This window comes from Saccostrea echinata, unplaced genomic scaffold (assembly GCF_033153115.1).
Source record: "Saccostrea echinata isolate AGI-Se365-2 ecotype Australia unplaced genomic scaffold, CSIRO_AGI_Sech_v1 ptg000037l, whole genome shotgun sequence".
Lineage (NCBI taxonomy): Eukaryota > Metazoa > Mollusca > Bivalvia > Ostreida > Ostreidae > Saccostrea > Saccostrea echinata.
This window is the reverse complement of record NW_026889786.1, coordinates 1,823,035-1,850,950: the sequence shown is the minus strand read 5'-3', so window position 1 is coordinate 1,850,950 and position 27,916 is coordinate 1,823,035. Positions and strand designations below refer to the sequence as shown.

The following is a 27,916-nucleotide window of genomic DNA, read 5'->3' as shown; positions in this document are numbered from 1 at the left end:
TTTCATCCTAGTCTGTGTTTCAGTTCTCAGTCTAAAGTGAAAGTACCTTCTGTCAAGGGCTGAATTTTGCAATATAGAGATTGACATATTTAATTTGAGAGTTACATAATTAAAAGAATATTATGTAACATTCAGATTAGCGGTTCTTCAAAGCCATTGTGGGAAAAGTACATCCCAATTTTTTATCTATAAAGTGGTTATTTTATTTGCTTGAGTAGTAAGGATTACCTACAGTTAAGAATGTGTGAAAAGATTGACAGAAGGATATTGATAGTGCTACAGCACTTAACGTGGTGTGAGACACATATATTGATAGGCTTGTTATGGTGATATGTACACCATATTGATTTTTGCTTGTCATAATTCTTAGAGATCTCAATTTTGTTCCCAACAGACACCAAAGCAATTTGAGACAGACTGTTGGTAATATTTCTTTTTCATAAATATTCTTTCTGCAATGTCTGCAGTCAGTGTAGCCAGAAGGCTATAGATGTTGCGGTGTGAATATAGGGTCACAATATATGATATAGAGGACTTCTGAGATTCTCCAGTTTTGTGTAAAACATTAAAAATGTTTGATAATTTAACTTGTACAGGATTTTACTGTTTGTGATTTTGGACTCGATTCACTTGCAACTGAGAGAAAGTCTCTATAAAATGAGAATGTTTTTAAGTTGAGTAACCAGTGAGTTCAAATGTTTATTGTTTCATATTACAGAGGATGTGTGAGCTACAAGCCACACTTGAGTTCTCCCTAGAATTCAACAAGTTCTTCAACGTGGACTTGTTCCAGCGTGGGTAAGCATAATACTGTATTGTTATTTCATCAATACTGTTAAAAAATATTGATGAAAACTAATATGATTTGAATTATAAACAATGATTCTAACATGAAATGCTTAAATAGTTTTGTGTGTGTGTGTTCTTTTGATCAGGTATTATCAAGTACGTGCTACTTTGAAGACTTCACCTAAACTACCAGCTAAAATTGAGGTGACTTTGCCAAAAGCTTCAGGTAATGATGTTGACAAACTTTAGAATAGCATATTTTCAAAGCGTTAATGAATGATTTGTCTGTACATCAAAGTATATTACTTTACATGTATATTACTACATGTTTGTAGTTTTAGCAATTGTACTTTTGAGTTTTGAGTGAAGACACAAGAATAATGTTTTACTGGCTGGCATGTTTCAAAGCATGACCCTTTGTTATCTTTTTTTTTTCATTTTTTTCATTTAGATGAAAGTTACATACTGCCATCCTGTGTTGTTAATGGTACAGCTATCACCAAGACATTCCAGATTCTGTATCGAAATGAAGATGTGGCAATTAACGACCTTATTTTGTACCGGCTTCATACATTGGTCGATGCCAACAAGGTAGCAATTATATAGTTAAATATCTGAAGTGCTTCCTCTTTATGATGATTTGTTATCTGTTGTGTAAATGTTATTGTAGTTAAACTTATTGGTGCTGATTTACACAGTTAGAGAAGGTTATTGGGTACAGGGAAAAATCAATATTAGGTATAGTTTTTATGGTTAGTCACTCAATGAGTTGTGTGATACAGTACAAATTTTGACTACTGGGAGGGGAATGTAATATATATATATATTTAAATATTTGTGTAACAAACTCAGTTGGGTTGGAGTATCATGGATGTCTCTGCAATACAATACGTATCACACTAACACATGATACAACTCTATTACAATACAATTACAAGTGCAATGTAATATAAAAAAATCCTTAATTTCCATTTTGCAGAACAAATAAGGGGGCATAGCACTAGATGATTAAGAACAAATAACTGTGAATCTTTGATTTCTTGATAAGTAACTGTAGACACAAGTCATAGGTAATTTTGAGACCTGTTTCTAAAGTTTCATTAGCCACCAAGCATTTGGGTGTCAGTTTTAGAGGGAGGGGTTGTGTTTATTAAGTTTTGTAAAATTTGAAAAAAAAAAAAATTAATATATCATGATGTCTCATTTACATTTAAGAAAATTGTTCCGGTGCTAAATTCAAAATTTTAAATCAATTCACAAAAACAGCATCAGGGGACATGCGATGCTTAACAATACTCACATAATGCCAATAAGAGAATAAAGAGATACCTATAAATGATTATTTTCATATTGTAAGCATGTGTACTTGCAAAATTAAACATGTAAATGAGACTGACACTTTCCCTTCTTTGCAAACCATTTCCACTTTAAGAAAAGTATTAAAACTCAATTTTATCTTAATATAATTGTAAATTTTACTTTGTCCGTTACTCTGTTCCAGATAGAGGAAACTCTGGATAAAGCAGATATACAAGTTGTTCTGGATTTGTGGTTCTCTGAGGAGGATGGGGGGTAAGCTTAATATTACAAGGACTGCCTAATTATTAGTGAATCACAACATGTGCTGAGCATGACTGCCTAATTATTAGTGCCTCACAACATGTGTTGATCAAAACTGGATGTTTTATTAATGAAATATTTGATCAAAACGGGAAATGATTGATGTGTCATAGGAAGCTTTAGTCAGGCATCAGTAGATTCACTGTCTCCTCTACTTCTTAAATCTGTCATATTTCATTTTTTTAATGAAAGACAAATGAAATAATTGATCAATTATTTTTATGATAGTAGTACCAAGTAATAAGCAGCAGTATCTTTTAATCTAGTGCATATTAACTTGTCATTAAACATATATTTATCATTAGTCCCCAAGGTCTGCAGGACAAGATGGAGAGTGTCAGCTCCCGTACCCTACAGCTTCACTTCAGCACCACTAAGGGACTTCACCACTATGTCCCTGTCCTGTTTGACTACTTCCATCTGTGTGCTGTGGAGGTCATAGTTCACGGAAGCTTGATAGCCATTCATCAACCCTACATCAGGTACAAGTTTGACTTAATGTCTGGACTTGTATTTGTTTGTGTTATATCTTAGATTACAGTTCTTGCTTGAAGTACATATTCTGATTACTGCATGCAGGGAAATTTTTGCTCTCATTGTCTGTGGTTGAATTTAAAATGGGGCAAAATTGTTTACAAGTGTAAAAGGGCAAAAATAACCCTGTATACAGTAGTAATTCTGGTTTTTCAGTCATGTTAGCTTGTAGGTCTTAAGTCTTAAATTTGTAATGGTTGTGAAATTTCTGATTACTTAATTGTTAATATAGTTAAATGTCAATCATTTCATACTTAAAAATTAGCACTCAAGAAATGAGTAGGCTCTCACCATCAAAAAATTTAGAATGGCTAGCCCAGTGGGCTAGTGCCAGTATGAAATCTAAAATCAAAAAACTCATAGTTACTGATTTTGATGAAATGCAATGAAAAAATGAATTGTAAATGACTAACAGTTTCTACTGAACACATACTTTTAAGATTGCATTTTGTAGTAATTTGGGGTTTTTTTTTGTGTATCTTCAGGGGGATCTGGAAAACAACTTGTTATGTAGTTGCTTTTAATTAAGTGCCTTGTCCTTGATCCTGTTAAAAACACTCTTGCGCTCAAGATTTTGATGTTTGGTTTTCAGTAGATTGCATTTAGGAATGACAGTTACAAATTTTAGCCTTGAAAACTTGTCATGATGACTGATGCAGTTTTATATCAGCTAGAGTACATATTGGTAATACAGAAAAACACACAAATTTATGCAAATGAGTCCTTATTTTCAGATTTTGGGATTTAAAGGCCTCCAACAGGTGATCTTGTGTTTTCATTCTGGGTGTTGTCTGTTCCTTTTTTTTTTTCTTTTTTTTTGAAGTATTGATTTTTTTTACAGTCAATCAGAAATCCTTCTAATCAACCTTACCATTTTGTGAAATATTTTCCCCAACAAATCACACTTAATTGATTTCTTTGTGAAAAGTAATCACTTTCACAGCATGCCACCCGACTAGTTATTTTGAATCACATGTTGTATGAACCTTCACTTTAATTAATCCAGTGATCCTAGATACTCTAGATATAGATTCGTGACTATATATGGACCTTCAAAATGGTTATGATGCTGTTTGATGGGAATTTTTCTTTTTCTGTATTATTTTTCAATCAAAGCAATTACATGGAAATTTCCTTCTTAAGTTTTTTTCTTTACTTAGAACTATACATTTGCTAGAATGTTTCAGAAATAAATTGTCCTTGAAACAAAGAGGGTGAAAATTAGATGTATATTATGAAAATTAGATGTATATTCCCCCACATCATGGTATGTTTATGTTCATTATGGACTGTTCTGTATCATGATAAACTAGAAGTACATGTGTGTACCAGTAAAAAAGAAAACTTTTATGCACTGTTTTTTTTAGATGAAAATGAAAAACGGGTATATATGATGTGTTACTTGACATTTTAGTCTATGTATTTTCCTCTGTACCATTAGATACTTGCGCAGAAGATGGAGTGTTCGGGGAAGGAAAAAAACAAAAGTTGTGTAAGACGTGTTAGTCAGGTCAATTAACTTATGTATCTAGTCAGGAGTATTATGCATTATCACGTCTATTTTTACTCTCAGAAATCTTACCATGTTGTGTAATTTTGTGTTTTCAAGTCCTAAGCTTGTAAAAAATTGAAAATGATATATTTATATACTGTATAACTCAAATTTAATGATGACTTGATACAAATTAATCCTATACTTCTATATAGGCAAGTAAAACACAAGTTTACATGTATGTATTAAGGTTTAATAATGTACATACAATATGGTGAGGGATTTGTTAACAAGATCTTAACAATGCCAGGACAATGACCCTAATTTCTGGTGAGGATTACTGCATGTCACTCTGGATACAGCCAGTGCATGTGTGGGGGTCAGTGACACACAGAAAGTGGGGAAGATGTGGGGGCGTGTTCACAGAAATCCATGGTTACTGGCAGATGCATCAATCACAAAAGTTTACCATCTAATGAGAAAAACTAATGAGCCCAGGATGTTGGAAGCAAATATTTATGTCGAATCACATCTCTCTATATGTTGTTTATAATAAGAATCTTATTTAGTAATAAATTGAATATATGTATGTTATTTCAGATACCTATATATTGCAATTATATCCCTAGGAATATTCACTAACAACTGAAGTCACATACTTTAACTGTAATAATTATTTTCATTCTAATTTTACCAAATATTCAGCAATTACAAGTGAAATTTACTACTACATGTATATGCAGAAATTCAAGTTCTTGGTTATTATGCATCTATCACATTTATGAGCAGTAAGCAGAGCTTAAGTTAAAATAATGTAGGGATTTTAAGTCTGTATTATGTTTGGTATAAACTTTTTACATTTTCAACTTTTTTCCAAGTAAAACTAAGCCAGTTTCAGGCAAAGTAGAAACAATGCATTCAAATTAAAAGGTCTTGCTCTTCTACTAGGGGAGATAAATGATAAGCTGTAAAATATTGGATGAAGAACCACTGGGCCAGAAAAGACAGAGATTTGATAAAAGCTTTCCTGTATATGACAATTTTTTTTAAAAATCAGATTCAAAGTTAATAAATAGGAAAAGAAACAAAGTACTGTAGATCACGAAAATTTTCGTGAGATAGTGTATATAGTAATTTGGTATTTATTCATTTGGTTATTGTCATATTAAATCTTTATAATTTAAAATGAAAATTTAGCGAGCAGACAGTCTCACCTAATTATAAAAACATAAAGTTTTCACAAATAAAAAGTGATTTTCACTAGTCTTCTCAAGATCAGCAGGACCACAATTAAAGAGATAAATATGTAGTCATTTTCATACAAAGTAGTTTCAGTGATGGCTCCCAGGGCTAGAATGGGACCAAAATATTAAGAATGGAATATATGTTAAAGAAAAAAAGTCCTACTTTCAAGATCAATAGAGTTATAACTAGACAGATTAATATGCTAGCATCATGTAGTGAAGATTGAAATTTTTTCCCCCAAATGTTGTAGGTAAGACAAGAAATGTGACTCGGGTGAGTGATGTGGCCCATGTACCTGTAGTTCAATTTGTGACATGTTTTTGTTTGATTTCAGTGTCCCAAAGCCCCCAAAGTCAGCATGGACAAACAAACAGAGCCCAGATCAGCAGTCCACACTAGAAATGGTGTACTTTGGAAGCAGGACAGTATCAGGGGTAATGGTCATTGTATTGAAGCATTTACTCAAACAGAGTAACCAGGCCTTCCATATCTTCATTAATTTCTATAGTATATGTTAAGAAATTTCCCACCTCCATTTCCCTTTTTAGCTCACCTGAGCCAAAGGCTCAAGTGAGCTTTTCTGATCAAAATTTGTCCGTTGTCTGTCGTCGTTGTCATCGTTGTTGTTGTTGTAAACTTTTCACATTTTCATCTTCTTCTCAAGAACCACTGGGCCAATTTCAACCAAACTTGCTACAAAGTATCCTTGGGTGAAGGGGATTCAAATTTGTTCAAATGAAGGGCCACGCCCTCTTTCAAGGGGAGATAATTAAGAATTAGTGAAAAAATAAATGCATCATTTAAAAATCTTCTTCTCAAGAACCATAGGGCCAGGAAAGATGAAACTCATGTGGAAGCATCTTCAGGTAGTGTAGATTCAAGTTTGTTCAAATCATGACCCCCGGGGGGTAGGGCGGGGCCACAATGGAGGATCGAAGTTTTACATAGAAATATATAGGAAAAACCTTTAAAAATCTTCTTCTCAAGAACAGCAAAGCCATGATGAGTCGTATTTATATGGAAGCATCCTCGGATAGCGTAGATTCAAGTTTGTTCAAACCATGACCCCCGGGGGTAGGGTGGGGCCACAGTGGAGGATCAAAGTTTTACATAGAAATGTATAGGAAAAATCTTTAAAAATCTTCTTCTGAAGAACAGTAAAACCACGATGAGTCATATTTATATGGAAGCATCCTCAGGTAGTGTAGATTCTATTTTGTTCAAACCATGACCCCTGGGGGTAGGGCCTGGCCACAATGGAGGATCAAAGTTTTACATAGAAATATATAGAAAAAATCTTTAAAAATCTTCTTCTCAAGCACAGCAAAGCCATGATGAGTCATATTTATATGGAAGCATCCTCAGGTAGTGTAGATTCAAGTTTGTTCAAACCATGACCCCCGGGGGTAGGGCGTGGCCACAATGGAGAATCAAAGTTTTACTTAGAAATATATAGGAAAAATCTTCTTCTCAGGAACAGCAAAGCCCAGATTGTTCATATTTATATGGAAGCATCCTCAGGAAGGGTAGATTCAAATTTATTCAGATCATGACCCCCGGGGGTAGGATGGGGCCACAATGCAGGGTTCGACACTAACGTTAGTCCGTTAGTCTCGGACTAATACATTTTCATTCGGACTAATAAAATATGTGGCTAATTAGTCCGAACGGACCAATAAAAATTTCTGAAAAACAATATGAATAAATTACCGATGTCCGATTCTCGACAACTTTTACTGGAAAACCCCGTGTGTATTTTTAGATTTCTAGCTTTTGGCGGGTAGTTACGCAATGCTGGGTCAATTCAGCGCTTAATTTTTCAACTGATCGATATGAAGGTTTTAGCGATCATGATTTAGTATGACACCTTTAAGAAAGATGTTGGACGTTTTGAATGTAATGTAAAGAGAGATTTCAATGAATCTGTGGAATAATACATTTGAAGTAAATACTCTGTTTATTTCAAAAAATAATACGTATATTAATTGTCACGTTAAATTAATGTTAATAAACATTGATGTTTCTTTTTCTTTTCTTTTTTTTTGAGGGATTAATAAAAGTAATGAAGCACTAGTCCGGCTGGACTAAAGCCTTAAAAAGTTAGTGTCGAACCCTGCAATGGAGGATCAAAGTTTTACATAGAAATGTATAGGAAAAATTTTAAAAATCTTCTTCTCAAGAACAGCAAAGCCCTGATTGATCATATTTATGTGGAAGCATCCTCAGGTAGTGTAGATTCTATTTTGTTCAAATCATGACCCCTGTGGGTAGGATGGGGCAACAATGAAGGATAAAAGGCTTAAATAGAAATATATAGGAAAATATCTTCTTCTGAAGAACTGCAAACCATGATTAGTCATTTTGATATGGAAGCATCCTCAGGTAGTGTAGATAAAATTTTGTTCAAATGATGACCCCCAGGGGTTGGGTGGGGCCCATTGGGGGATCGAAAGTTTTACATAAGAACATATAGAAAAAATATTTCTTCTCAAGAACAGGAAAGCTATGTTTAGTCATATTGATATGGAAGCATCCTCAGGTAGTGTAGATTCAAGTTCAAATGATGACCCCTGGGATAGGGAGGAACCACAATGGGGGATCAAATTTTTACAAAGGAATATATGGGGAAAATTTTTTTAAAATCTACTCAAGTACAACAAAGCCATTTGTTATATTGACATGGAAGCATCATCAGGTAGTTTAAAATTCAAGCCCCCCCCCCCCCCGGGTTATCTTTTCAATACTGAACTGATTTGTGCTTTTGCCTAGCCAATGTGCTCAGGTGAGCGATGTGGCCCATGGGCCTCTTGTTTCTTTTTGTGGTAATTTTAGTTAATGATAATGAAAGAGAAAATCTGTTAAGCCAAATAGAATTTAAATTATACTTAGAGGCATCATTTAACATTTAACCTGTCTTTGAGTTGTATGCATATAAAATATTTTAACACTAATAAATAAATATCAGAGTACACTGATTACATTATCATCTGTGAAGAATAGTAAACATCAGAGTGTAAATACACGGTCTCCAAATGTTCTAAACACCATACAGATTAGTCTTAGGTCAGCCAGATGAATGGTAGAATAATAGTATGATTTTATAATTGATAAAGGTTTTTTTCCCATTTGTAGGACCCCATTAACAGTTCCACAATGAAGCTTCACAATGCAATGAATGTACATCGTCGGCTGTGTAAGATCTTACTGTCAGCTTATGAGAGCCTTCAGTCTATGTTTAACAATTTCCTGTCCCAGATGCCAGGGACAGATTTCTCCCTGGGTAAGCATTTATTTCAAAAGATCAATCTGCTATAAGGAAGTAAGAAAGGGTGTACCCTGATTTAAAATGTGTTGAGACTGTCTGGATATAACTATAACTCTTTGGCTATACAAGACTGGAGAAAATATCAGAAATAATTTACCATTATTTCTTTTCCCACAGACTGCAAAGATTGTCATAAGAGACTGGAGACTGTAGTAAATAACTTACAGGTAATACAGTTAACACTTTCCCGGGAAATGACAGTTACTTACATATATATATTACTCATAAAAAAGATAAGATTTGTTTACTAATCGTTAAAAACAATGTAACTTTTCATTAGTTATCACACTTTGCATCTTTGAATTAAATTTAAGATAATGCTTTTTTTCCATATTGAGAGGAATATTAATCTTTTGTTTGGAATCGATTCACATAAGTTCTATCCTGTATAGATTTCAATGCGGGATATGCTTAAAATTTTGGGCTGGAAATATTTAATAGCTATAGAATATAGTTTTTTGAGGTAACCATTTTCTGTAGAATTTTGACAACGAAGAGGACCTTCTCCAGACAGCGACCACTGACATTACACAGCTCTGTGCCGAGAATGTGATTCTGTGGACACAGTTTATAGAAGTTGTATCCCTTGACAAAAATGTTCTCATCCAACTAGCACAAGAGCATCACACAGGAAGGGTAAGATTAATTAAAGAGTTGTATCAATAGTGCTTCATATTATATTCATATCTGGTTAAGTTGAAGGTCATACTTTTGTGAAAGGTCAAGGTTATGCATCAAAGTCAGATAGAACATTATAGTCACTGTCAAGGATATTGAATATAAACTGTAATACTTGTGAACTTGGCCATTTTTATCAGAATACATGTATGAGTATAACTAACATTGAAGATTGCAAATCTGCTCAACAGATTTTAATTTTATGGAAAAGGTGCTACAATAAGTTGTTTTTACCAGGTGAAGAGAATGGCAGAGGCCTTTTTTACTCACGAGTATGCCAAACCAGAATGTTTGTCTTGTTATGAGCCCAGGTGAGTGATGAGTGCTTGCTTCTTGCTGAAAAATGTTCTCTCTTAAGTTTTTTTTCTATGCTTGATTAATTAAACTTAAAAAGATATGTTTGTGAGATTATTTATGGAAAAGTTAGCAATTTTAGAAAGACTTTATATAAAGCCAAAGAGGTACTGATTAGCACCTATTTTTATTCCGGTCAGTTTTCATGTTTTCATGTTTCAAACTTAAAAAGATATGTTTGTGAGATTATTTATGGAAAAGTTAGCAATTTTAGAAAGACTTTATATAAAGCCAAAGAGGTACTGATTAGCACCTATTTTTATTCCGGTCAGTTTTCATGGACATGCTGAGTTTGCCAATATTGTCAAGAGTTCTGGCTGTATGCAGAGTCTACCTCCCATGAGAGTAGAGTGTGTGGAATTGGATGGTGATTTCACCACTCTACCAATCATATTTGAGGACATTTATTGTGATCACATTCAAATGTCTGCAGGTGTGTATTTGTTTTCCTGTTTCATTTCTCTGTGTTCATATTTAGAAATTACTAACTGCATTATCTATACCTAATGATGTATTTGTTTTCTGTCTCTTGTTGAACTTTTTATTTTTATTGTTTGATAAGCTTTTTTGCCAGTTTTATGGACTTTTTAATAGTAGTATTGTATATTGATTTTGTATATATTTATCATTTTCATCATACAGTGGTATTATAATGTCATGAAACTTTAAAATACTCGTCATGCTATATTTTTCTGAGACAAGATGTGAAATCATTATTCTTCATGTTTACAAGGTATGCATCAGTAGTATAGAATTCACAGACAAAAAATCTTGTTCTTTACTTTCCTTTACCATATAAATTTGAAGACATCTTAGTGCCACCCCCAAAAACTCATGAAATCCACTCCCTAAACTTTATTATCTGTTGACTCCCCAGATCCCCCACCGGCGCGATCGGTCGTGGAACTTTTTCAGGTCCCTTCCACATCGCACGACTCAGGCGACACCAGTTCGGTGGTCGACCTTGGGGAAGTGCGATTGGTCGGTGAGTAAACAGGAAGTAGATCTATATCGTTTGCTTGGTTACTATGGTAATTTCTTTTCAATAGATTCACACGCATGCAACTGGGGTTTTCTTGTGTGTGTCTGTTGTTGTGTTATCTGTCACTGTTGTGTTTTTACTGTTTTTGTATTGTGTGAGAAACTGTCTTTCATTTCATATGTTTCTATATCTAATAATATTTGAGTGTAAAGAGAGAAAAAGTGAAAATTTGCATGAAAACCAATTTGATTTTGCTCATTCTTTTTAATTTGAATTACAAAATGTTAACTGTGTATATAAAATGAGTGTGTTGTAGATATTTGCATTGATGTTCTTGGAGTTAAGGGAAGGATATGGCAACCCAGATTTTTTTTATTGTATAATCAGGGCTGATATAAAAATCCAGAGTTTGTGAAAAAAATGCTTGTCCTTGTGTAAACACATTGTTGTGATTTAGAAATCTCAGAACATTTTAATTACTGAAGTTCTTTGATTTGCATGGTGGATTGAACTTTAATTTTTTTTTTTACAGCTTCTTTACTGAATTGAAAAGGAAAATGGGTTAAATGAATTTTCAGTGCACCATATGATATTTCCTAATTTTGCTTTTGAAGTCACTGTAATTAATGTGGTGATTTGTTTATTTTTATGCCATCTTTACAACAGAGGAGACAATGCCTGTATCAGGTCAGTGTTAGAGTGTCATCTAGCCTGCTAGTCAAAGGGGATATATTTACCTGTACACATAATTATTTTTAAAGGTGTCACATGACATCTGAAAAAAAAAAACGAATTCAAATAAAAGATTTTTAGGTACTGTTTGTTTAGCTTTTCAATTGCTGGAAATTGTTCCTAGCTATTCAGATAAGTAGTTTAGTCAGAGCAAAAACCCAGCAGCAATAATATTGTTCATTACAGCCTTTAAATCAGTCTTTGGTGGTTGTAATAGTTTTGAAGCAAGTCAATATCAGAGCCTGGTACATGTATTATGATATAGTTAAAGTGGAATAGATAATGGAGAGCAGGAAAGGTGTTTGAGGTCTCTTAGTTTTTGATAGGTGCTGTAAATCACTTTTTATTTGCAAGAACTTTATTTTCGGCTAATTACACGAGACAGTTTGCTTACAAAAATGTCATTCTATGTATTTTTTTGTTAGCTTAGGATATTTAGAGCGATAACTATCATTCATGAAAATTTTGTATTTTGGCTTATAAATACTGAATACCTGTCTCGTGAATATAAGGTGTCTCGAAAATTTGGTGGTCTACAGTATATGTCTTCTGAATAATTTTTTGCTGCCATTAAGATTTATATTAAGTTCTACATATTTGTAAAGTGATTAAAATCTGTCATAGAAAAAGGTTAAAGCACATTAATTTTAGTAGAGTAACAAGGCGTGCGTTTGATATTTTTTTTTTTAATTCAAGTATTAAATTAGGCAAATCTTGTTATTTTTATATATTGTCAATTCATCTAGATATGAAATGGCAATTTCACAAAATGTTGATATTCTCTTGTAGTTTCCATTTTTTTTTTAAATAGAACCACATACAAAACTGGGATTTATGAATCTGCAAACAAAATCAGAAAAATATACCGGTAGTCTAAACATTGAATTCACTTGATGTGTTCTGTTAGAGTATTGGGATGTATATATACATGTAATACAATGAATTTATTGTCTGATTCTCTGTGATTACTTACAGAGAGACATAAGGGAAAAGAGAAATCTGCCAAAGCTGGAGACCCCAAACAGAAACAGAAGAAAAAGCTCATCAAGAGCATCAGACCAGACGCTTTCAGAAGACCATCTTCTTACTCAATGTCAGAGGTGGACGCTGTCACAGAGAAAGATGCTCAGAAAGACTGTGCTCTGATTGGCTACAGGAAAAAGGAAACTGGGTCAGATTCTCCTGGATCAGTGGTGGATCATTCAGTGGAGTTGGGGACTTTGTGTGATGAGGCCAACAAACATGATCATCTGTCATCATCGTTCTCAATGCCATCACTGTTTGTTAGAAATTCCTGGAGTAGAACTAGTATTACATCTCTACCAGACTTTGTAGAATCTCCCTACAGCAGGCGAAGAAATGTCAAGTCTGCATTGATTGCCAAAGAATTGCAACAGATTCAGGATGATTTGAAGGCTCATGGGAAGGAATCTTTATCAAAAAATGATCTCACTTCATCAGGTTCTGGAGAATTAAAGCCAGAAGGGAGAGATTCTGGGATAAAAAGTGATCTGACATTAAGCTCAGGGGTGGGGACTGGTGTACTCAGTGAGGAGCAGATCAGTGAGAAATTAGGACTAAATGATGTTCAGTGCTCTGTGAATGACAGTTTACCGGTTGAGGAACATGAAGACAAGCAGTGGTATATAAACAAAGGGGCAAAAAACAACGATGATCTCAGTGATGATGAGAGACATGTGGACAATGGTTACGATGCAGTGGTTGATGCACAAAAAGACGTGGAGGAGTCTAGATCATCGCAGAAGGTAGTCATGCGGTCTGGTCAGAAAGTTGTGAATGGCACATACAGTCCTACCCCGAGTCTTTCGAAGGATAGCGGTATCATCACTCAGGGATCTGATCTGGAATTCGAAGACCCAGGGTATGATGAAAAATTAACTGTGATAGAATTTCTTAAGCAGGAATATGGAAGAATTCCTAATATGTCTTCAATGGGGGCACATGGTAGCCCGTATAGGAATCCCTTGGGTAAGATGAAGTCATTAGAGGGTAAATTGAAGGAGAAATCATTATCTCAACATCGGGCAGTCAGTGACACTAATATCATATCCAGCATAGATAAGGCATCATCATCTTCAGGTTCAAATCAATCCCACGATTTGGAGTCTGCCAAGAGCAGCCTCAAAACACGAGTATCAGCTTCATACTCATTTCCTGAGCTTTCCAAATACTCGGATAATGATAGACCCAAGCTAGTCACTCAGATTGGTCACAGTACTTTAAGGTACTTTTTTGAAAATTTGAGATCACCAATATTTGATTTTGTCAACATACTTTGCATGCTTTGAACCTGATGTTTTGTGTAATTGTTAAAAATATTTTTCCCTTTATGCTTGTTTTCTGATGGCTGGTAGGTGGCAATGATAGATATCATTTTTTGATATTAATGCTTGGAAATTTGGACCATTTAAGCTTGCAGGAATACACATACTGCTTTTTAAAAGAACTGCTAAATTTGCTTTTAAGAATAATTATGAAACATTTAAAAATCTGATTTCAATAAGAAGATACTGTATGTAGGGTTATTTTTGCCCTGTGTTATTTTCACCATTTCACACTTGCAAATAATTTTGCCCCATTTTAAATTCGTCCAATCACAGTTCTGTTTAAGAAATTATACTGTGTTTTATGAATTCGCGCCGTTTTTAATTCACCCACCTGTGAGTAGGGCAAAAGGGGCGAAAATTTCATTGTATACAGTATTATGAAACAATTTGGTATTCAATAAGAAATGTTGATTGTTTCATATTTTGCTAGCAAAGCAGGTATTGGTGATCATGAAAATTAGCTTTGTTTTTATTTCTTACTAACTTTTCAAAATTTCTAGAAAACTTGCTTCATTCATTCCTCTCTGCACCCCCACACCTTCCTGTTCAAGTACAAGTATCTCATTTTGGAGTATGTTTCTTCTAAATTCACTGGTGGCTGGCTTATGTTTTCAATCTGTTTGTCTGGTATCTGCCTCTGTACAAAACAGAGAAATTTTCTGGTAATTTTTCACCCTCTCAGAATAAAAGAATTTCATTTGTGGCATGTTCCAGCTTTGGGTTTGAAGAAGCTCACTTGGATCCCCTTTAGTTAGAGTACTGGTAATTTTTCTCAGGCATGAAACTCTTAGGTAGAAAATCATTGAGAGAAATATTTGTTGTTGTTGAGTTGATGTAATGTGCATTTTTTAATTTATATGATGGAAATTTTTTTATATATTCCCTTTCTAGTTTATAGTGTCCAATTTTATTTATATAGCCTTCATAAATTCTTTACGTGGTTTATTTTGAGCATGACCATGAACCCCCCCCCCCCCAAAAAAAAATATTTGTAAACTCTATTCTGTAAAAACATTCCTGTAACAATTTTCTACAGGTGAATGAACACAAGCATTTTAACTTTGCTTGAGTGTGGTGCTACAATAAGACTTCTATAATTTATTGCTGGTTGTTACCAACATAATGAATTATTTTGTACACTACCGAGCCTTTGTATTTCAGCTTTGTAAAGCTTAGAGAACAACTTAAAACAGAGATGCAATATCATGGACAGCTTTATAGGTAAGTTATTATCAAAGGAGTTGGAACAAAAGGTTGTAATGCATTATCTAGATGAAATTTTCTTCTTACACATTTGCTCATTAAAGCACATTCATGGTAACTCTGTTAGAATAAGCCATAGAAATTAATCATAGCTGATAACACTTGCAATATGCTGCCCTTGAAATTAAATTCAGAAAGAATAAAAGAACATGCTGGATATCAATCTGTCAGTGGTGGATATCAATCTATCAGTGATGGATATCAGTCTATCAGTGATGTGGATAAAGAGAATAGTCTGTGTCTTCTGACTCTGGGAGAAATTTTAGGAGGCACGAGGGAGAATATTTTCTCATTTTTGAAATTTGAAAGTCAAGGTCAAAGTAATAGGTTTCATAAAGATGAAATATAAACAAATTTGTTCATTTCAATCTAAAGATGTGGATAGAAGACTGCTTGGTTTTGAAGGTCAAAAGTCAAGGTTGTGTTAGATAAAGTTCATTTGTAAAATGATAATAATACAAAGGGATTTATGCTTTATGTGTGTTAGAGTTGTTCAGACGACATAATGATTATAACTTTGTTTTAAACAGATTATGAAATTTCACATTATTTGATGTAAACAATTTTTAATGTATATTTTCAGTCAGATATTAGAAATTTTATTGAAACAAGTATGCGAAGTAATTTTACCAGGTAAACAATTTACAATGCAAACTTAGTGACATACTGTAAGGTTGCAGAAGTGTTCATTTCTAAAATAAGAAATGTTGTGAAAATATAGTTCTGATTTCCATATTTATTGTTCATTGTTTCTCTGGCAGTGAGTGTCCGACTCTGGCGTCCATACATCCATACTTCCACGTCAATGAAGAGAGTGTAGACGACGGGGATGGCGTACATTTAGTCGTCTGTGTTCATGGATTAGATGGTAAGAAAATACTGATCTTGTAAAATTTTTATGTTCTATCCTGATTGCAAGACAAGGCCATTCAAAGATTTTCTTTCTTTAAGTAAGTTCTGCATTTGGATTCATCGTGATTTTGATACCTCAGGCCAGAAAAACACACGCACACAAAAAAAATGGTAGTACATAAAACAATTTTTAATGTAAACATTTTGAATTCTGTCAATTTTTTGTAATAAGTATTAACTACATGGATTTTTCATATCTTTCTAAAAGAAAAATTGATAACTGAAATCATATCCTTCAAACGATGTAGATATAAAGTACATGTGTGATTTACATGTAGTTTATCAGTGAATAGATATGCAGGTTTTATAATGGTAGATGGACAATAAACAGAGAAAAAAAAAACAGGAATCTCCCAGTTGTTTAGTTGGTAGTACACAAATTTTCAAAGTGCAAAAATCCCCTTATATCAATCATTAGTTGTATTTCAGAATTTTAACATGTCAAAGAAAACAGCAAGATTTCTCATTCTTTAAGTCCTGGCCAATGAAATGGGGAAGAGGTTGGGGGGGGGGGGGGGGGGTTGGTTAAGTTTACGTAATTCCTATGTCTGTTCAGCTGTTTCTCTTTGGTTTCTGTGCAATAACTTTTGAATGTCTGGATTAGAATGGTCTCTTTACTTGGTTTTATGGGACTGTGTCATAAAAAAAGAAACAAAATACTACAGAATGTTTTGGATAGAGTGTTGATTTTAGTATACAAACTAAAGTATATGAACCTGGACCAAATTTTGTTTTGAACAGTTTCTCAAATTTAAGAGATGAATTTAATTCATGAGGACATGAATTATGACGCTTACACCTGCATATTTCATGAAGTGCGTTAGCTCTTCATGATAAATATGCAGGCGTGGAGGGTTGTAGTTCATGTACCTCATGAATTCTCAAAAATTAAATATCTTATATTTACATTATTTTTCTGATAACTTTCCATATATTTTTTGTCATTCAATGATCATTTTTGAAAAAAAAAAGAAAGTTTGCACTATTTTTTTAGCTCTACTGGGCAGAGACCAGAAGAGCTTATGCGATAGTAAGGTGTCCGTCGTCGATCCGTCTGTTCTTGTCTGTCTAGCTGTCCATTCCGTTTGTCTGTCCATCTGTCTGTAAACAATTTTTCAAAATGCTACTCCTCCTACAGTTTTGGTCTGATTTCAATATAACTTGGCACACAAGTAGACTACACTAAGATACATAATTTAGTGCATCAGTTTTTGATTTCGATGAACGGTGTTGCCATGGTTATTAAAAATAGAAATTTCTGTGATATTCCTTTAAAACGCTACTCCTCCTACAGTTTTGGTCTGATTTTAATATAACTTGGCAAACAAGTGGACTTCACTGTGATACATAATTTAGTGCATCGTTTTTTGATTTCGATGAACGATGTTGCCATGGTTACTAAAAATAGAAATTTCTGTGAAATTCCTTAAAAACACTTCTCCTCCTACAGTTTTGGACTGATTTTAATGTTACTTGGCATACAAGTAGACTACACACACTAAGATACATAATTTTGTGCATCAGTTTTTGATTTCTATGAACGGTGTTGCCATGGTTACTAAAAATAGAAATTTTTGTGAAATTACTTTAAAACACTACTCCTGCTACAGTTTTAGTCTGCATTTAAGAGGCAGTCCACCGAAAAACCAGGCAGTATTGTATTAATAGGCGGCACATCGAATGTGAGGAATATTTGATATTTTATTAAAAACAATATCAATGTAGCCCAAAAGGAATAATGTAATTGAAGATTTGTTTGATAATTGCTTATTTAGTAAAATATCCTTGTGTTTTGTGTTTTTGAATGCCCCTATATAAACCATTGAATGTAGGTCAGAAACAAAGAACTGTAATTTCTAATACATTTTTAACAGGACTATAATTCACACTTAACTAAATCTAGAAATATTTCAACTTTTTGTTTAAAAAATAAAATCGGTGGGAAAAACACTTTTGATAGTAGTTTTCTGGCAAAATATAAGGACGTTTTTATGAAATTTTGCGATGCAAGAGTTATCTCCCGTGGCATCGGTAAATCTGCTCAACACCTTTTTATCGGAATCCTAGTGAAATATTTAGAATCGATACACTAAAGAAAATAATTAAACAAAAAACTAAATAATTTATTTTCAAAATATAATTCATTTTCGCCTCCAGACGTAATATTTAGATTAAAATTGGCTCTATTATTCAGGTTGAATCCACGTTTCCATTGATGTATCAGTGACGTCATATACCTGACTAATATTGCGTCACAATGAAAAAGTTACAAGTTTCCAGAGAAGTTTGTAAATTCTTTGCGTAAAAGTGTAAAGAAAAAGATTTTTTAAAAAAATGATTTCTCTTTTTCTGTTTAATTACTCTTCAGAGTGCATTATTCTAAATGTTAAATAATATTTTAATATCAAAATGTATTTTATACACAGGCGGCGTCTCAGCTAGATGACGTTTTGATAAGTAATTTTATACATGTCTGAGAACTAATTTTTTTGAACTGATTTACTAGGATATGTGTAAAAATAATTAATGAAGTGTTTATCATGAACATTTCTTATAGAATTGGGAATCAATGATGAATGTTTTAGATTTATGCAACACTTAATTCAACGTTGAGATGTTTACTTCATGATATTTGTTAAAACTTAAATATATTTATCTATGCAGTCAAATCAAAATAAACAATCCGAAATACAATTAAAAATGAAAAAAAAAAAACCTGAAAAATAAGTTATAAAAATATATTTATTGAGTTAAACTACTGCTGAACTCCCCACTATAATTTGGCTCTAAAACGGAAGATGGTTTAGTGAAACATTTCGTTTTTTTTTTATTTTACTTATTTATTTTTTTAATTTGGCGATTGAAACAATCACACACTCACATTTAATATGGAGTTTAAACATGTGACTATGTTGGCCAATTCTAAAATGTTTTCATGTTCATGAAGCCATTTTTTAAAAATAATGATGTCATGACACCCCCCCCCCCCTGCTTTTTGCTTGCGATTTATCGGCTCTTGAATAATGATACTATAAATGAAAGAACTTATTTTCTTATTTATATAAAATCAAATTTTGTAAAAGAGGAAAAGGCTTTACAGATGACAGGTAAGAAAAAACTTGGATAAAGTCGAGACTGTACACATAAAAATATTTCCTGTATTTAGGCAAGTTTAATTTCGCCACTGGTAGAATTTACTCTTTAATTCCTGAGGAAATAAAAAAAGAAATTTTACTTGGAAATAAGATAAATAATAAAGCTAGAAAGCTGTCTGCTCTCATTTGTTGTATAATGCATGTACAAATACTTTTTTTTAAATACCGAGTATCTATTAAGAATTCAATCAGATGTTTTACATGTAATCTTCATGTACGTAAAAGACATTAGTAATTTAAATAATATATAAATTTGAATCTATGGTTACACTCATTTAAAAACATTTAACTGACTGAAAAGAAATAAAAGACAAGCATATTTTTCTGATAAATTAAAATGAAGAGCCAATTGTAGGAAATGTTTCTAAATTTACAGTAAAAACCGATCCCGATCCGATCGAAAATAATGCAAAATTAATAAATTTATCAAACTAAAGGCACCTGCCACCTATATAACATGTTAAAAAAATAAATCAAGTAAGATTTTACTCATATTACAACAAAAGAGCCAAATTTAACATTACAATTATAGTATTTTTTTTTCTTTATATAATTCCGGTCGGGATCGGTTTCAATTGGGAAAATTATTTTAAAAAAAAAATAGGTAAATTTGACTCCTTTTATTTCTTTCAATATACCTGTTCCCACTGATTTTATTGAGTGATTCAAAAGTTTGTACTTTGTATTCATAATAACATAAGAAAAAAAATCTGTCCTTGTAATGTATTGGGTTTTATAACGTAATGAAAATTGGATACTGAATTCAAAAAGTTACGTGCTTAACTCAAATTTGGACCATATAATTTTTTCTAAAGAAGTATAAATTGGAGTCTTATTCATTAATAAAATAAAAGATAAGAGTCTATGCTATAAATAATATTCATCGACACATCCAGCTTTTGAGTATCTGTTACATATAAAACAAAATAAAAACGTAGTAATTTTTTTACCCTTATGTTGACCTTTTTGCACTTAAAATCAAGCATTTACCAAAAATAGGACTAGAGGAGCACTAAAAATTTTTTAATGTTGTCATGTGTAAACACTTGCTTTAATAAGTCTACATGCAAAAAATAATTAAAATCCATGACATGCGATGTGCCACCCATTGCCTGGTTTTTCGGTGGACTGCCTCTTAATATAATATGGCATACAAGAAGACTATACTGAGATACATAATTTAATACATCGGTTTTTGATTTCAATGAACAGTGTTGCCATGGTTACGAAAAAAAGAAATTTCTCTGAAATCCCTTTAAACTACTCCTCCTACAGTTTTGGTCTGATTTCATTCTAATTTGGCACACAATTAGAATACACTATGATACATAATATGCATTTCGGTTTTTGATGTGGTGACTAAAAAATAGAAATTTCTGTGAAATACTCTCAAAACGCTACTCCTCCTACAGTTTTCGTTTGATTTCAATATAACTTGGCACAGAAGTAGACTACATTGAGATACATAATTCTATTTATTAATGCATGTTGCAAATCCAAGTGCTACTTTGTTATACGTACAGACCAGTAGAGCTACAGTCTCATCAGAGATTTCTGGTTACTTCAATCACATCACAATGGATATATTCTTACTCATCCCACAGTAAATCATGAGAACATGAACTTTTTCTAATTTGCAAAGAATCTTAAGGAAAAATATTTGGAAATGTAAATAATATTCAGAATCTGCAAGATTTTTAACATTCTCTATCCAGAGTTGTCTGCCGCTACACTACTAACACCTCTGTCAACCCTCGTTGTACAAGATTCTTGTACAACTTTTAAACGGTGAAAATTTGAAATTAAAATCATAATTAACTTCTGTAATTATTAATAAAGATGATAATTTATCATTTTCTTTAAATTTATTATCCGTCAAAACTATTTATTTTCGTAGTTTTTAGGGAACTATTTTGCGGAGTAAATATTAAAAAATTTTCCAGGAATCTTGTATAACAAGCGTTGACAGAGGTGTATGTGAGAGCATAGTGGGAATGACAATTCTGAATAGAGAATGGATTTTTAAGTATAATTTTGGTATTCATGTCTTATGGTAGTTTATAGTTAATTCACATAAAAGAGCTACAGTGGCATAGGGATTATAAAATATGTTAAAAATCTTTTAAAACTTGTATATCATAAGAAGTAAAATGTAAATTATATTATTTTGACATCAACATTTGAAATGACAAAGTATCCATAAAAAGATTTAATGGATTTTTCATGTTTTTTAAATACAGGAAACAGTGCTGATTTAAGATTAGTTAGGACATATATAGAAATGGCTTTACCAGGCCATAGAATAGAATTCCTGATGTCAGAGCGAAATCAGGTAAGTTTTAAATGTTTTAGTTTGGAAAATATATCTGAAATAGTCATAAGATATTTGAAAGTTTTTGGCCTCTTCATTGATGGCTTAATTGCTGCCTTTACTTCATTGATTGGTTAATGCTGCCTTTACTACATCGATGAGTAAACTGTTGTACCTTCTTAGGACACCTTTGCTGATTTTGATTTGATGACTGACAGACTTGCCAATGAGATTAATAGTTTTATAGAACTTTACGGGTTTACTCCTACAAGAGTCAGGTAATTTTTTTTTATTTTGATCTTAATTTTCAAAAGTTATAAAATACAATATAATATGATTCAAGTACCTAGTGACAAAGAAAGGGTATAATGAATTTTACTATTGGAGCCTTGTACTAAATTGATCAATGTTATGTTACAGTTTTGTGGGGCATTCTCTGGGGAATTTGATCATCCGATCTGTGATAACTCTGCCAAAGCTCTCTCACCTGATTCCTAAACTCTACACATTCCTCTCCCTTTCTGGGCCTCATCTAGGAACCCTCTACAACAACAGTGGCCTTGTCAACATGGGTAAGAGTTCACATACCAATATATTTTTTAATACATTTTGTAATGTTTTCTCATTCATAGACATGTACTGAACAAGGCTTATATTCACTGGCTTAATGTAATTACTGTATATGCAGAAATTTGACAGAGGAAACATATTCTCAAATTCTGATTGGAACTGAATTTCAGGAATACTTTACTTGTTTTAAAGAATTTAGAGGAGAACATTATTTTTTAAGATACGTTCATTTTGGGGATTTTGTTTTTCATCTTGAACACTGTGTTATTAGTATCTACATGTAATGAAAGCTTCCTAAACAAAATAAGAAAATTGTTGTGTAATCTGGACAGGAATGTGGTTCATGCAGAAGTGGAAGAAATCTGGGTCGCTGTTACAGCTGTCACTAAAAGATCACCAGGATCCCCGTCAGACCTTCCTGTACAAACTCAGTCAGAAACCAGGTCAGGCTCATAGAATTCAGGTCTCTAGGTCAGAGGCAAAAAGAGCTCATAATATTCATTTTAGGAGTCACTACATACTGGACTTATTTACAAACATGCTTTAAAAATTCAAGATACATGTATCAGAGTTACAAAAACATTTGATCCAAAATTACAAACTTGTTTTATAAAAAAAAGTATTTACATGTATTTAAAGAAGGGCTGAAACAATTCACCGAAATATCGATATTTTTCAATATTACTGCTCGGTTCAATGTTCGATTCACTATCTTGATTTTCAGTTCAGTACGTTTTTTTTATAATCAGGTTTGGTTACTCCTTGAAATAGATCAGGTTCAACCTCATTTTAATAGTTTGACACACACGAGGGAGAAAATTGCGATGGAGAAAGTTTCAAAGCAAGCTGCCACTGCTAGTATTGACATGAACAAAGTGCTCTTTTAATCTACAGAAGCACAAGTAGTGCTCTTTATTGTATCACCACCTTTTACTTGCCTTTTGAAATCTGAATACATGTTTTCTTTAAACTTATGATTTGTTTCTTTTTTGAAATGTATCATATTGAAAAAATTGAATTGTGACACAAGTATCGCGATACATACCGTATCATGGAGGGGGCATATCATATCAGCCCTAATTTAAAGACTGTTGTGTATCTTCAAATATTGAAAGATATATAAAATTTAAAATAAGTTAGAACATTGGAGTTGATAATATTTTCATGGTTTTACAGAAATAGAAATGTATCATTTTTGAATTTTAAATGTACAATTGAATTATCATATGGGCATTAAAAAAACTCCAGTGTGTCTTTTACTTGTCACAAACAGGTTTGGAGATGTTCCGTCATGTGCTGTTAGTGGGGTCTTCTCAGGATCGCTATGTTCCCTACCACTCATCCAGGATTGAGATGTGCAAGTCAGCTCAGCGAGATAGCTCAGGCATGGGTAAGATATCTCAATGAAATTTTATTATGCCACACATTCAGGAAAGCAGTATTTATACTATTTATTTACTGTATATGTCTATACATGTATATTCATATGTTTATATTTCATTTACTAATATGTTTAGTGGTCTGACTTGGTTTTTTACCAAGTCAGTGAAGTCACACAGTCATCATCTTTGCTAGCCAAGGGTTTCAGATCCATTTTTTTCCTCACAAACCCTTGGCCTATGGTGCTAAAAAAAATCGGGATTTTTATCTCCAGTTGTGATTGGAGTTGATTGATATCGTTCGACCAATCATCAATTGCTTTTTTAATGTCGATAACTTGTCGGAATATATCTTGGACTCTTTAGTCTAAGGGAATGAAAAACACTAGTAAACAACGACCCGTAAGATAACATGCCATTCTATAAATATCTATGGTGTCATCAAATCTTAAGTTCATGTGCAAATAATATCAGAAATCTATATTGCAGATGTAGATTTGGATGCTAAATAACAAATAAACATCGCTCGATATCTTCTTGTTAATTACGTTCCAAAAAACTTAAATTTTTAAAATTCGCTTTTTATTTCTGTCGATGACGCAATCTGTACATATGTGATAAGTAAGATTCAAGATCACAAGACGTAAACAAAATCAACTTTTGACAGCACTATAGGCCAAAGGTTTGTGAGGAGAGTAGTGGATCAGAGACCCTTGGCTAGTGAAGATACACTATCAGGAAAACAATTTTTTTTCAATTTGTTTATATGTTTATTCTTCAAACTTGTTAGAATCACTGTATGAATTATTTTTCATTATCAAGGTGCAATATATAGCGAAATGGTAGCCAACATCTTGACACCAGTGGTCAACAATGCAAACTGCAAGCTGATTCGCTATGATATTTTCCATGCTCTACCAAACACTGCCAACACAATCATCGGAAGAGCAGCTCATATTGCTGTTCTGGATTCTGAACTGTTCATAGAAAAATTTCTCACAGTAGCGGCCTTAAGATACTTCAAGTGACAAGCTGTGCTTAGTCATTTCATGTTACTAAAAGTTAGTGACCTTTATTTATTATGAAAAAGAATATACACTGTATATAAAAAAAAGTCCCAAATCGTGTATATTTTTTTGTCTGTGATATGACCCAATGATGAGTTATATGTGCAACAGTGATTTTATGTGGATCTTTCAGCTGAGGTTTTGATATAATATACATAAAAATACGAAAAATTCTAGTATTATTGGAGATTAAATGTTTTATGGGGATGATAATGCAGTGTTTATTTGGCAAAAGTACATGTATGTGATATTGTGGGGTTTTGTGTAATTTTTGTGTGTGTTTTTTGTTTTTTGCATTATTGAGGATGAGATGTCAAAAACATGGGTGAACAAGATGTGGGAAATGCCTATAGCTTCAAGTGTATAAAAATCAAACTCAATTTGTGCACTAAGCATTTTTTATTGAAAGGCAGGAAATTTAGACAAACAAAACTTTTCCATGAAAAATGTATGGTTAAAAAAAAAATACTGCTGTTTTCTTGGGTTTGGAACCAAATTGATGAAAATCCTGAGTATCAATTTTTTACTAAGAGATTGCCATGTTAACTGCTAGACCATACAACTTATAACAGACCTTTGAGTTTCAAATATTTCTTGAAAAGATGTGATTGTGTGTCATTAAAATGCATTCTTAATTAAGGTATAGTGGGTTCTTTCTCCATGTTTTTGTTAACGAAAAATGTATATTTCTATGCATATTTTGAAGACATGCTTTCCAAACAATGGAACAAAGACCCACTCATATTGAAGCAGTGTAATTGTATGAAGAAATGATCATTATTACCCTCTTTGACATGTGTATGCTATTTCATTGACAAATAACTTCAATATTTGTGAGAGTATAGCAAATTGTGGAGAAAGTACGGTATACATTAATGTTTACTGGAATTTGAAAAAAAAAATTGTTATGATTAGGATCTACTTTTTTCTCTTTCTGTTTGTTGAACCATGGGCATTTTTCCCAGCTTGTTCACCCATCTTCTTAGTAACTAAAAGACTTTGGGCAATGATAGGTGGCAAAACTAATTTTTAAAATAATTACAAAAATATATGTTAACTGCAAAATGTCATGGTGTATGCTTGGGATTGTTAGATTAATGTAATAATGTATATAGTATACATTTAATGTAGTATAGTATATTTGTGATATACAAGTGCTTTAGTTCTTGGTTAAATAACATTTTGTATTAATATGAATATTGTGATTGTAACAACTATTGTGCATGAAAGAAGTTTATTTTTTTCATCCAATGGATGAATTAGCTGAACATGAACTGTTGTTTAAATTAAAATCTATATTTATGAACTACTGTTATATGCATAATCTTATATTAAGGATTGTTACATATATGTAATTTTTGTCCTGATTTAGATTCACCTGTTATAGAAGAGGCACTATTTTTTGCAATAGTATTGATGAAACAGAATATTGGAGTTCCTTTTTCACTCAAATATACCTTTGTGCAATGTGCCTTGTCTGAGAGTTATTTTAGTCTGGCCAATACTGCAGTTGGATGTCACAAATATTCAATTTGATAGTATACACTCTAAATTATATTTTATCAACATTTTAGTCAATGCTATGATTAAAGTACATGTTGCTTATCAGACTTTGTCATGGCATTATTTATATGTTTGGTACATTCTTTCAGAGTACAGTAGGACCTTTTGTTCAGTCATATTTTGGGCATTTTGTAAGTGATGTAAAATTAAACAAAGGTACATGTACATATTTTGAAATTCAGTCTACATTCTACCTTTGCTTTCTCTTTGACAGTAAATTTCTGTGATACTATTCATTTGTGATCATTTGTGTAAATATTGTTCTGATTTTTGAGTATCTGAGATAACATTATTAATTTCTGTTAAGTATGTAGTTTACACTTATTTATGTCAAGGAAAAACTGCAATGGAAGGGCATAATATTTGTTGCAATGTGGTAGAAGCCCCCCCCCCCCCCCCCCCCATCCGAATGAGGTATTTGACACTTTACTATAAGTTAGAATCTCCAAACTTAATGGTTTCACAATGCACCCTTTAAATGTTGATCATGAAATGCACAGCTGGCATCATTTGCATCTTCTTAAATTTGTTTATTGTTCATTAACTTAATTCTTTGATTTTTCATAAGTTTTTGTGATGTGCAGATATTTTATATATTAATTTAAATGACATTGTGTATTTGCTGTCCATATCAGATTTTTTTTATGTTATCAACAACATGTTTGAATGTTTTTAGAATAGGAACATTCCTTGCATTTAATGTCTACATATCTCCATGTCTAGTATTTCCAAAAGCAGTTCAAGTACATGCAAAATACTGATGCTATGTAAAGTTTTTAATTATAAGCCATCATGGAACAGAAAACCTTTCTTTATTGGTATTTCCAGTGTAGATTTTAGTTCCTGTGCAATGTTTTGGTATATGCCTTGGTTTCACAGTTTCCTAAAGTGATATATTCAAAGGAGAGATTCAAGTAGTATATTTTGTCAAAGACATTGAAAAAAAATGTCACTTTTAGCATGTTAAAAAATATGATTGTATCATAAACATCTTTATGAGAATGAGAAGAAAAAATGAAATTCTTTTCGCTGTTGTTTTCATTTACTTGAAAATTGAATGTGATATGGTCCGTAATTTATGTATTTACAACAAACTGAAACAAGTTTAAAGTATGGGTTGTTGTGTGTTAAAAAAATTATCAAATTTCTCATGAAATTTCACTTGAGTTTGAAATGTACAGCTCCTGTAATCTTTTTTTTTCTGTTTTTGCTAAGACTTAGAGTTTTCTCATAATGTTTATATATTGAAAAGATTTAGAGATGTTGCTAAACTGCATTTTAACAGTACCCTTCCTTTTCCCTGGGAATCTGAAGTTTGAATTTTTTGCAGATTTAAAGATTATAACTTCTCCAAGACAAATACATCTACCTAGGTATATTATCTTTTTTTTCTATACAAGAAAATGTATGTATGCCAGATTATTGACCATATTAACTTCAAGAAATGCATGTTTTATGTGCCTTTCAGCTTTTGGGTTCATCCAGCTAAGTGAACAAGGTATGTGAAGAAGGACCATCAGTTACATGTTTAAAACATCGTGTCTGTCATAACTGGAATTCTTGAATTATAATGGTTTATACTCAACGTGCAATTTGT

At 32.5% G+C, this 27,916-nt stretch overlaps 2 protein-coding genes across 4 annotated transcripts in view; one reads left to right on the top strand and one right to left on the bottom strand.

The window, feature by feature from the left end:
- Positions 1–27,916, bottom strand: part of LOC133200175 (caspase activity and apoptosis inhibitor 1-like) — a 327,434-nt gene that overhangs the window by 183,226 nt on the left and 116,292 nt on the right. The window lies entirely within an intron of this gene.
- LOC133200168 (protein FAM135A-like) lies at positions 405–27,695 on the top strand. Of its 3 annotated transcripts, XM_061335933.1 has the most exons (22): positions 405–423; positions 719–798; positions 936–1,015; positions 1,241–1,380; positions 2,291–2,361; positions 2,715–2,891; positions 6,015–6,114; positions 8,813–8,960; positions 9,123–9,172; positions 9,486–9,641; positions 9,921–9,994; positions 10,310–10,470; positions 10,915–11,022; positions 12,727–13,996; positions 15,261–15,320; positions 16,124–16,230; positions 21,670–21,761; positions 21,924–22,018; positions 22,161–22,312; positions 22,643–22,753; positions 23,584–23,700; positions 24,512–27,695. In XM_061335933.1, the coding sequence occupies exons 2-22, from the start codon at positions 722–724 to the stop codon at positions 24,715–24,717; spliced, it is 3,552 nt and encodes a 1,183-aa protein (XP_061191917.1). In that variant the 5' UTR covers positions 405–423; positions 719–721; the 3' UTR covers positions 24,718–27,695. The 3 variants fall into 3 exon arrangements, with proteins under 3 accessions (XP_061191917.1, XP_061191920.1, XP_061191919.1); XM_061335936.1 differs by lacking the exon at positions 405–423 and having other exon boundaries at positions 663–798; positions 12,727–13,633; XM_061335935.1 differs by lacking the exons at positions 405–423; positions 10,915–11,022 and having other exon boundaries at positions 663–798.

Bases quoted from the DNA above. Each gene is read 5' to 3' on its own strand.
- LOC133200168 (XM_061335933.1), top strand. From the start codon at position 722: ATGTGTGAGCTACAAGCCACACTTGAGTTCTCCCTAGAATTCAACAAG. The intron at 13,997-15,260 runs GTACTTTTTTGA...TTTGTATTTCAG, and splicing joins ATTGGTCACAGTACTTTAAG to CTTTGTAAAGCTTAGAGAAC. The intron at 22,313-22,642 runs GTAAGAGTTCAC...TAATCTGGACAG, and splicing joins CAGTGGCCTTGTCAACATGG to GAATGTGGTTCATGCAGAAG.